The sequence below is a fragment of the Topomyia yanbarensis genome, chromosome 2, assembly GCF_030247195.1.
Source record: "Topomyia yanbarensis strain Yona2022 chromosome 2, ASM3024719v1, whole genome shotgun sequence".
Taxonomy (NCBI): Eukaryota; Metazoa; Arthropoda; class Insecta; order Diptera; family Culicidae; genus Topomyia; species Topomyia yanbarensis.
Window position 1 is genome coordinate 7,519,194 of NC_080671.1, and position 12,140 is coordinate 7,531,333.

Here is a 12,140-nt window from a genome sequence, read left to right on the forward strand (position 1 = left end):
GGTGGTGGGTCAGAGCTACGATTGGAACCACGATTCCTTGACGGTCTGCTGTTTGGCCTTGTCGAAGTTGGTAGAACGGGTGGCGGGGGACCGCCGCGGTTTTGTTTTCAGCGAGCGTTTGGTCTGTTTGTGCTTTTGTAGAAGGGTAGAGGCGACAGCAGTTGGGATCTGGTGAGTTATAAGATGGTGAGAACTTACCCGGGAGGGTTCCCCGCGCCGGTAACAGTCGAGGAGGCGGGCTTTTTGATGCACGGTGATCAGATTGTGTTGTAGGTGGATTGAGGTCTGCTGCTTTCTTTGGGGACGCTGAAGTTCGCGGCTGATTCTGCTGTCGAGCAAGTGGAACAGGCATAGATGTTCTGTTGCGGATCATTCGTATCGCTGCTCCCGTGGTGGAACCGTACTGGGTGCCACGAGCTTTCGGCAATAGGGCTCGGGTGACAGGGGTACGGTTGATGTTGTTGTGGTGTGGGCGAATGGGGGTGGAATCCGAGATGTTGAGTTCTTTGTGTGTTCTTGGTCGGGTTGGCGTGTCGGGCGAGTGATTGTAGTTCAGAATTTCGATGATTGACGGCCGAGTGCCGTCTGGTAGGTATTGGCTGGCAGGATTGTGGGATAGTCGATTGTTTGCTATTGCATTTAGTCTAGAAGAACTTTCCTGGGCAAAACCCGAGCCCGCGTTAGCAGCCGCCGGGGTTGCATCGGGAGGACCCGGAACGTCCTCGGTCTGGGTCGACGCGGGAGGGTTGTTTGCTATGTTTCGGCAGTTGATTTTTTTTGCGGTGATTTTCTCAGGTATACCATTTTCGAAACGTCAAAACGTGATTGTTCTAGAATTCATAGCACTTTATTTACAATTTTGGAAACAATATTTTCTCCGTGCAAGTGTCAGATACTGAGAAGAAAAAGTCGAACGGAAAAATTTCAAAACTTGTTATGAAAATAACGCCGTTTTGACATTCAAAATGGTCAATATCATATATAGTGCCCTCACATAAAAAATATCAAAGGTTTAGTGGTTTTAGTGGCCCACGTCGTGGAAATTTTGTACTTTGAGTACGCAATCTTGGATTTCAAAATCACACCATTAATTCACCTGTTAAGTATCAACCGGAATGTATAATTTTCGTAGTTCAATCCATACCTGTGCCCCGGTGAACGAAAATCAAAACCAATACTGTAAACGAAACTCGATTTGGTTTTCGTGCCTCGGCTAAAACCCGAGCAGCCGCAAATCCTCACACCGTATGAAAAAAGGAAAACTCGTGCGGAAATTTGATGAACCACATAGACACAGGTTTTTCCCCACTTAGTTCAGAATTGTTGGAATTGTAATAATTTAAGAGCGTTTGCTCCATTTAGAATTATTTCCCATTAAACAATTTCAATATTCCTGAATAATCAAAACAGCTGCATCACAAGGAATACAAAACCAGAATAAAGCTACATAGACTCTTTGCTCCTCACGAACCGCAGTGGTTTATGATCAGGGCCCCTTATTGAGCTCCTCACGTTCCAGATTCTGGCGACGCCCCATATACGGGAATAGGCGTCAAAAGATATTCTGATCAACGTTCTAAATTCCAGTGCACCCTCTACGTTCGTCTCACTCGAATGCGTTCCCCATGTCCCAATGAACAGACGGGGTTTATGAACCGACGAATGAATACAATTAAATTATATCACCCCACTGATCAAAAAAACTCTTGGGAGCTCTACGGCTATTCCGCTCACATTTTCCTTCCCAAATCAATGTTGGTGCGCTGTTTGAGATTTGTTAATTGAGTTGTATTTAGTGGCCGGTAGTTGCTATCTCGTTTATTTTACTCGCTGTTTTTTTTCAAGGGCACGTGCCATTCGGTGCCGCGCCTTCACTTTTATGGCGGCGGTTTATTTTGGGATGATCAGTAGTTAATAAGATAAATGACAATATAATGTTCAAATATTCGGTCCAGAGGCCACTCAAAACATTATAAATACAATGAACACTCCATATACGTCTTTCGCATATATTCTACTGAATAACACAGCGTTTACTGGAGATAATTGAAATTGCTTGACAGATTTTAAGTAAATAACCACACTTTACATCCCTAGTCATACGAACTTGACGTAGCAAAGGGCTATCCTTATATGAGTACCGATATACTACAACCTTCCCGTGCACAGCAGATGAATAGCTCTGGAGCACCCTATTCCGCTCAATTACTCCCCTCCTCTCAATGCAATCTAATGATAACCCCTTCTTAAGTTGCTGATGCTAGGATTCTCGGTCCAACCCACACAGCGATAGGCGTTAACAGGTGGGACCGCTCGTCGCCGGTATCGGTTTTATACTATAGAATGCAGCTGCAGCTCCACACCACACCAGCAATTGGTGTCTAAATGGGCAATTACTATTATTACCGGTCAATACTTTCGCGTTTCGGTCGAAGGGAGTTGGTGGCCGCGGCTGTTCTAACCCAAACTAAGAGATCGGTACGTTCTCCGCCTGGAAGAGTTCCGAATAGTGTTTCGGTATAAAAGCCACTGCCGGGTCCTGAGTTAGAACATAAGCAGTTCAGGTGTTCTAACATCGAAACCTCAACAATACAAAACAACCAAAACCTCCTCACAATGAAGGTACTTTGTTTGGCTTATCAAAGCTAGTTCCAGTGTAAGTGATAACACTAACCGTTTGTTCTGTCTGATCCTTTCAGTTCATCGTTGCCGCCGTTGTTCTTGCCCTGGCCGTCGCCTCGGAAGCTAGCTGGCCTGCTGGTCCATGGGGTCCATGGGGAGCTACCGTCGTCCAGGCTAACGCTCCAGTGTGGCCTGCTGCCCACTGGGGTGGAGCATACCCATACGCCGGTGCTTACGGTGCGTGGCCAGCTGCCGCCGGTCATTGGGGTGGTGCTTGGCCAGCTGCCGCTCACTGGGGTGCTCCAGCGGCCTCGGTTGCTCACCATGCCGGAGTTGTTCCCGGAGCTACCTCGGTGACTGCGAACCGTGGTGCCGTCCATGTTGCTCCTCTGCCCGGACACGCCATCTCTCAGAAGCAGCTGAATCTGGCCCCAGCCCCAGGAACTCTCTAAGATACCAAAACTAAATCGCCCGATCGTCATCCCTATCCATATCAAATCACAGCAGGAATATGCTCAACTCACGTTCACACCCTGAAACCGAACAGACGAACAACTGCCATGCTTGAAACTGTCAACCCGAAGTTCTGTGACTGTCAAAAGCGAAAAAAATATTGTTTACCGTTGTAAATATACCTACATCAATACTCAGATAGTGATTCAACTAAGTGTTTGTTTGTGTTTGTTTATAGTATATGTATAGTACTAAAAAGAAAGCTGCTTTGTCGATTGGGATTAGCGTTACAAAAGTTTGTTTGACATTTCATTTTTGCAACTTTTTTCCTTAGTAGTTTTTTTTAATGTGGATTTTCGGCTTTTACGATATATAAATGAGAACGCTTGTTCTATACTGCCCGACGTTTCGGTCACTGGTTATAGGCTTGTCCATGTTATCGTTTCTCGTTAAAACATCGCGTGCCAACGATGTGTGGGTCTAAAAGATTTTCTTCATAAGCTTCGACTTGTTGGGTAAAAATAAGTTTACACATTGAACGTTTGCGGCACTGTGCAGTTGGGGTTAGTGGCTGAAACGTCGGGCAGTATACAACAGCCGTTCTCATTTCTAGACTGTAAAAGCCACAAATTCTCATAAAATTTCATCCGGTCGCTTTCCAATTTTTTTTGATTTTTCTGTATCTTTTGAGGGAGATTTTAAACTACTCGAGGCTGCAGGTTTGACTGAAATATGAAATATTTTAAACCTCAGCTTTTGAATCAAATTAAATAAGGGAATCGTGTGATCAGTTTTTTCTAGCTCCAAATCCTTTCCTTGAATGCTGACAAAATTTATAGTAGTGATTCCTCCCACTGCAAAAGTTGAAAAAAATCTTAAAAATATAATTTAAAATTCCTCTCAATGGTACTTCGTTTCATTTATAAAGTGTGCATTTACTATACACTTAATGGACCATTGTCTTCGGATTCACGCAGTGTGCGACGAACATCTCGAATTTGTTTTAGCATGGGGATGATGTCGGTTTTTTTTATTGAAATCTAAGCGTGATTTGAGAAATTAAAATTGGAGTCTCCCAGCCCTTGTCGTAGACCATACGTGTGAAAATGTCATCTTTTAAGGCACAAATGGTATTTTTGTCTATACAGCTAATCCGTCTTTTTTGACATATTGATTCCGATTTTCCGGCATTCCTGTGCTGCTTCAAAGTTGTCAGTGTCATAGCCTGTCGTTTCCACTTAATTTATGACTTAAAATACGATTCATGATCCATGAACTGATCAAGGAACGTGTAATCGAACGTCACGGATTTGAACCAAATTTGAAGAAATTGTTCATCTAAGGCCAATAAATAACAACCCAAATTTTTGTGCCAATTGAATCACCCCTCGGGTCATGGGAGCACCCCCCGTTTTGACAAATTGCCATCACCTTTGATTTTCTTTCGATCATATCTCCGGTTCTGTTTACCCTAGAATCAAACCGCAAGATGGCTTTTGAAGAAAATTATTCAAGGAGTCTAGAAAAAATATTATTTTTTGGCGGCAGTGCTGCCAACTATGCGATTTTTTAGTTAAATATTAAAAGTTAATTTTTCTCTCAATACATATATTTTAATTTTGTAAATTCTAATGCTATCGTGTTCCTCAGACATTTTTCTATGAAAAAACACTTATAATCTCAATATAATATGAGCGAATCCTGAGTTACGCCGTTTTGAAGGGAAAAAATCGCAATTTCCCATATAAAATTGCAAGCGCCCAACACTAAAAAACCAACTTGAGTATTCTGAGTTCAAACATGATTTTTCGTGAAATAGACGAGAAATGATGAAAAACTACGTATTTGGTTTGCTTCTTGCAGATCAGGGTCGATTTTTATGACCGATTGAAGATTTTCTCAACTTTGGCTAGTAAAAATGGTATTTTATATGAGAAAATGCGAGTTTTTCCCTTCAAAACAGGGTATGTCAGGATGCGCTTAAATTATATTGAGATTGTAAGTGATTTTTGTGTAAAATGTCTGGGGAACACGATGGAATAAGAATTTTTAAAATTAAAATATATGTACTGAGTGAAAAATTAACTTTTAATATTTAACTGAAAAATCGCATAGTTGGCAGCACTGACGTCAAAAATTAATATTTGTCTGGACTTCTTGAATGATTTTCGTCAAAAGCCACCTTGCGGTTTGATTCTAGTGTAAATGGAACCGGAGATATGATCAAGAAAAGAAAATCAAGGATTTTGGTAATTTGTCAAAACGAGGGGTGCTTAGACTGCCCTAGAAAATAATGAATTTTTGAAAACTCAATCGGCCCACCTCTGAGTCGATTCCTAGTCCCACCAGGAGTACTTGCTCCAAATTTGAAGCAAATCGGACAAGTCTAGCTACTGGACCAACGTGCCCGAAGTTTGTATGGGAGTTTTCGACAGTTTACATGGAGAAAATCCACTATCGCGCATTTTCGCCGCTAGGTGGCATTGTATGCATCACATTATCACTGTAAGTGAAAACAAGGATGATAATTTAATTGTCTACAACTTTGTCGAAGACTGCTAGTCAATCCGGCTTTGTTAAAAGAATTTATTAGAGTTTTAAAGAAGTGATGTCTGAGTCAGTTTTGCATGGGGCCTAGCAGTGCATGGTTGTGTATCGGTACTCGATTCCCACCAACTATTAATTTTTGTGAGTTAATGGTTAGATTTAGCTGAATAGGATGTTCAGAAGAATTGTAGTACATAATACGAGTTATATTTTGGTTAGAAAATTTTAGTTCCACCTGTTACCGCATAGAGGGCGCCAACACTAACTTGTCAACTAAGAGAGATAGAATATCGAGATGTTCGGAAGAATTACTGAGAAATGACTGTTCTACAACTTTGTAGAAGACATCTAATTTCTATCTCTCTCCGTTGAAAAGTTAGTGTTGGCGCCCTCTATGCGGTCACAGATAGAACTAAAATTTTCCAACCATAACATAACTCGTATCACATACTACAATTCTTCTGAACATACTATTCAGCTAAATCTAACCATTAACTCACAAAAATTAATAGTTTGTGGGAATCGAGTACCGATACACAACCATGCACTGCTAAGCCCCATGCAAAACTGACTCAGACATCACTTCGTTAAAAGTTTAATAACTTTTTTTACCAAAGCCGGATTGACTAGCACTCTTCGACAAAGTTGAAGACAATTAAATTATCTTTCTTATTTTCACTTACAGTGACAATGCAATGCATACAGCGGTGAAAATGCGCCCTAGTGGGTTTTCTCCATGTCGAAAAATCCCATACAAACTTCGAGCACGTTGGTCCGGTAGCTAGACTTATCCGATTTGCTTCAAATTTGGAGCAAGTACTCCTGGTGGGACTAGGAATCGACTCAGGGGTGGGCCGATAGCGATCATTTTTTCCTTGTCACTCTAGGGGTGCTCCTATGACCCGAGGGGTAGTTCAATTAACACAAAAATGTGGGTTTTTATATATTGGCCCTAGATGAACAATCCGTCCAAATTTGGTTCAAATCCGTGAAGGTCGATTTCAAGTTTGCATCTTTTTTTGATCACTTCGCGTGGAATGACTCATATTTCAAATCTGGCAAAAGAGGAATATAGCTGAACAAATTCCTTATCCAGTGCCATCATTATCTCATTTTTTGATGTTTTTCGACTTTGTCCGGTCTGATTTAACACTGACCAGTTTTGCTTGGAATACCATTTTTTGTGCCATTTTGCGTGTGTCATGACGCGTCATATTATTGAACTGAGCAGACTGTTTTGTTTAGATGGTTGCAACATACAGGGTGTTTGGTTCATGATTAAGAACATCAAAAAGGGTGATCATATTTGAAAATCATAAAACACATGCCCTCAAATTTAAATCGTTACAGAGTTATTGAACTTTTCTGAAAATAATCTTTTTGTCTTATAATACCTCTAAGTCAAAAAGTATATTTTATATTCCCACTCTTTTAGGACCAATTGAAAGATCAGAGCTTCGCTACTATATAAAGTTCTCATATCATTCAGTTAATGGAATTAAGTAACTTTTTAGTGCTGAAGTAGTCAAATATTAGTGGTTTTTATGTGCTTTTTGTTAATGTTCTCAAAATAATGAATAATGGACTTGACAATAACTATTATCCAAAACTGTCATTTCAAGACTACCCACAATTTGATGTACATCGTCAAACTACTATCTCTTCTAATTTCTTTGTAATTTCATTATTAAACTTTTTCTGTATTCGAATTGTAAGGTCTTGAAAGACTGTAGTCTACAGAATATGCTTTACATCCTTATTCCAAAATTTTGTAGAAAAGCTGAGAAAATTTCCTTCCGAATTGAATACAAATATCATTTAGTTAAGAGTACTAAGTTACTTTTTATAAGTAAAATATTTCGAAAGCAGTGTTTTTTGAGGAGCTTTGTAATTTTTACAATTAATAATAAACAAAATTTATCATCGTGACTGTTCATTTGATGTCCCTTTACATAATGTATATTTGGTTCTTTGGGGCTGTCTATTTTTATTTCACTATAATTTAATAGTAAACATAACATGATGTCAACCCAAGTGCAGTGGGTTTGAAATCGTCGTTTTTGCATAGGCGATTATGTGATTAAGGGGAACGTCTGGTGTAAAGTGTTCAAGTCGACAGTTATTTTGTTTTACGATTTTGAAGGCAAGGTAACAATGGATTTTTGCGTAATATTAAGAGTTATTTATACATTCATTGTGCGCAAAAAACAAATATTTTCGGTCACGCATAGCTAGAAATACACGTGTAGACGTCCAACCATTTCCACGTCGAGGATAACTCTTGATAAAATGACAGTTAACACCGCAAATCGTATTTTTTCCAGAGATTCTACAAAACACTTCGTCACAGAGTCGCTTGTCAATATTTTTGCATGAAAAAAATTCAGAATGTTATTGAAATGATGCAATATAATGCACAAAAGTTTCGATCAATTCGCTTCACCCAAATTTCTAAAAAAAATCGCAAAAGATCCTTTTTTTTTTCGCTGAAACCCTTATCTTCCCCTTAAAATGATTTGGCGTCAAAACAAAAAGGGATACTGTTATGGAGTCAAGGAGGAATCATTGAACTAGTTGGGATGCATAGTTTTCATGATAATAATAGTGATGTTTGTAATTTCCTTTTTCTGAGGAAAATATCGTAAATTTCAAATCAAAACTACTGTCTGCTGAGTGAATCACAAAATATAGTTGATCAAGGTGAAAATGGAACTTGTGCTTACAGAAATGTCACACATACAATAACATCATAGAAGACAAAGAGTACTAATAACGTTCGACTCCTTAGCCGAGCCAGCAGGATCCCTGTGTATATGGACCTTGATCTGACGGAAATTCGTCTATACGATTTGGCCCCACCTACTAGCACGGATTATATTAAAAGATTCATATCGAAGTACGATAGAAGAACGGTGTTCGGGTGGTGCGAATGCGGCTGAACCAGCCTATACCGTCTTACTTGACTTTCGAGGACAGATCATCTTTAGGGGTTATACAGTGGTTCATGAGTAAGAATCTCTCGAGGGGTGATTTACTGTCATATTTGAAGCAAAAAATCGTTCTACACTTACCATCAAATCTCAATCGTTACAGAGTTATTGAACTTTTTGTGTAAAAAACTTGTTTATCTTAAAACTCTTTTAACTCAAAAAGTATACCTCATATTTTAAATCTTTTAGTGCCATTGGAAAGGTGAGAAAATTTTCTATTGAATAACGTTCTCATATCTTTCAGATAATTAGTTTTAATTACCTTTTAGTTGTAAAGTAGTTAAAAGTTAGTATTTTTGATGAGGTTTTTTTTAATTTTCTCAAAATAATGAATTATGATTATAGCAATATCTATTATCCAAAAGTTGGGTTTGAGGACGATTCATAATTTGTTCTTCAACATAATATTCCTATCTCTTCTCGTTTTGTTGTAATTTGACTTCTAAACTTTTCCTGTAATTGACTTGCAAGTTCTTAAAAGACTCTAATCTAAAAAATATGCTTTATATCGCTATTATCAGGGCTTCATTGGAAAGCTGAGAAAATTTCCTTTCGATGTATGTACAGATATCTTTTAGTTAAGTGTACTACATGACTTTTTACTAGTAAAATAACTCAAAGGTTTCGTTTTTTTGGTGATTTTTGTAATTATTGTAATTATTAATCAACTAAATTTATCGTCACTATTGTTCATTTGGTGCCCCTTAATATTCTCTACAACTTGTTATTTGACACTTGATCCCTATCGCTTTTCATTTCGCTGCAATTTTATAGTTAACACAGGATGGCCTCATCACAAATGCAGTGGGTTCTAAATCGTTGTTTTTGCATATGAAACGAGAAGATAAAAATGATTTTGCTTCGAAATTAAAAGAGACAATTGAATGGAGTCAAAAGAAGAATTGTAGAACTTGCTGAGATGCATTAATTCCATGATAATGATGGTGAAGTTTATTATTTACTATTTTAAGAAAATAACGAAAATGCTAATAATAACACTAACTTTAAACTAATTAACTTCTAAAAGAATACTAAATTCACTTACCTGAAAGGTATTAATTCATTTTTCTCTGCAAAATTTTCCTGGCTTTCGAATAAAAATAAGAAAAGGTACAATAAGTGCCATACTTTTTCAATAAGAGCTAGTATTAGTGAATATGAGATAAAAATATCCAAGTTCAATAACCCAAACACATGAAAATAAGACAAGATAAGTGTATCATGTCAAAGAACAAATTATACAACTTTTCAAGACTAAAAATTTAAATTATTAAAATAGTGATGTTAACTATTAAGATTTTCGTGAAGTGAACGAAAAATCGATCAAAATTGTTAAATTTTACATAAATTACTGTGAAAAGATTAACCTCATTAGCTGAAACATTTGAGGACATTTGTCAGTGGAAAATTTTCCCACCTATCCAATGGATCTAAAAGATTTGAAATACAAAGTATATTTTTTGAGTTAGAGCTATTTTAATTCAACTAAGTTTTTAACACAAAAAGTTCAATAACTTAGTAACGGTTGAGATTTCATGGCATGTGTAGAACAATTTTTTTCTCTAAATATGACAGTCAATCATCCCTCGAGAGGTTCTTTACCATGAACCAAACACCCTGTATACAAAGTTAGAACTAAAAAATCGAAAAAAATATGTGAATATTCAGAAAGTATACACTTTTGAAAATATCTGTGCGAAATTTCATCCGGATCGGAGCATTAGATTTTAAATTATAACCGTTGGCAGCGCGCTGGTACTTCTACGAATGAAGTGAACACAAAACTTTAAACGCAATTATCTCGGAATGAAGCTTGCGGTGAACGTGATATCTCAAAAACTATTCATTCGATTTTCAAATTTTTTTTAAATTGTTTGTATTTGCATTCTCGTGTACTTGAACGGTCCCTTTTTCATCAAAAATTTTTCGATTTTCTGCAATGAATTTTTGTTTTAAATTTTGAACACAACAAAACTCATTTTTTTGATGAACATGTTTTTTGCAAGAAAAAAAAAACAAAATTATTGGGAAACCGATCCGTTCAAGTATACCACATAACATTTTTCTTCATTAATCTTTTTAAATTTTGAATTTTAGTTGAGCGGTTCGGCTTGGAGAGCGTTCACCGCAAACTTCTGCCAAACACGCTTCGGAGATGGGCCATAGCTCTGATAACCTTGAATATTTTTATTCATTTAACTTGTGTTTTGTTTTCGATAATGATATCAATGAACTGTTTTTCTCCTTTTTTAATAAAATTTGCATAAAACTTTTTGAAAAAATCACGTATTTAGTTCACTTTTCGTCACAACTTAGTATATAACCCCTTAAGGTGCTAATTACATACAAAGAACTCAGTACACATACCCTGGGCAGACGCCCATGTGCCAGTTCTATAGCCAGACGGCACACCACCGTAAGCCATGCGCCAAAATAATCAAAGAATGTTCATTTAGTACAACTAATACCATCAAACAGCTTTCGACATCTGGTGACAGCCGATCAAAGAATAAATACCGGACAAACAATATTTCACGGTATCCCACGGCAATAGTTAGCCTAGAGTATAAAGAAATAAGAAAGTAGACGGCTATACCAGAGTCATTCGAAAACATAAAAAGCGTCAAACATTCAACAGCGAAAATCAAAGCACCAGCGACGATGACAGGAGTGAGAGAGAGGGGCTAATAGATTTATGGGTTTTATTTGCCATGAACGTTAACTCGAAAATTTAGAAACTTAAAAACCCGAACCCGCAGACTTAGATTTTACCAACATTTTCATGATTCGAATACCCAACCCGTAAATGTAATAACCCAATCTGCTTTTGACTTATCCAACTTCGTTCAAAATTAACCCTCAAGGTAAATTTCGTCAGCTCAATTTAATGCTTTTATACGAGAAATGAATGGATTATATGAATAAAATTAATATAATGAGTAAATAAAATAAAATAAATTAGATTTATTAAAATGAAAATGAAAAAAATAAACTAATTAAATAAAATGGGTAAACAAACTAAATAAAATGTTTTGCAAACTAAACTAAATGAATGGAAAAAATAAGAAAATAATGTCATGGCTATCTTTGCTGGCAATGTGATATTCACTACATGATAAAAACTACATGATAAAAATTCGAATCATTCAACCAATTCATAACTGTTTCTATTATGCAGTTATCTCCTCAATTCTGTCTTCAATTAACCTTACTAGTGAACTACCACTTTCTCCACACCCACTGGTACTGGTGCAACATAAACTGATCCTGGAGTGGCAGCAATCTGCTTCGATACTGGTACGACCGTCTTGACCAGCCCATGCTGGTATCCCCATCCATTAGCACCAGCTCCGTAGTTTTCCCATGGAAGTCCCCAAGAGTTAATTTTGACTGGTGCTACCACTTTAGCCAGATTTTGATATCCCCATCCGGCTCCGTAGCTTTCCAACGGTAGACCCCACGAGTGGGCTTTATTCGCTACGCCATAATATCCATTCCAGCCATTGTACAGAGATGCAGCTGGCCAAG

General features: G+C 37.6%; 1 protein-coding gene across 1 annotated transcript; it reads left to right on the forward strand.

Moving 5' to 3' along the window:
• Positions 1–2,487: 2,487 nt before the first annotated feature.
• Positions 2,488–3,289, forward strand: LOC131683060 (adult cuticle protein 1-like). The gene is made up of 2 exons (XM_058964881.1): positions 2,488–2,622; positions 2,700–3,289. Exons 1-2 carry the CDS (start codon positions 2,617–2,619, stop codon positions 3,072–3,074), a joined length of 381 nt encoding a protein of 126 aa, XP_058820864.1. The 5' UTR covers positions 2,488–2,616; the 3' UTR covers positions 3,075–3,289.
• The last annotated feature ends 8,851 nt before the right edge of the window (positions 3,290–12,140 follow it).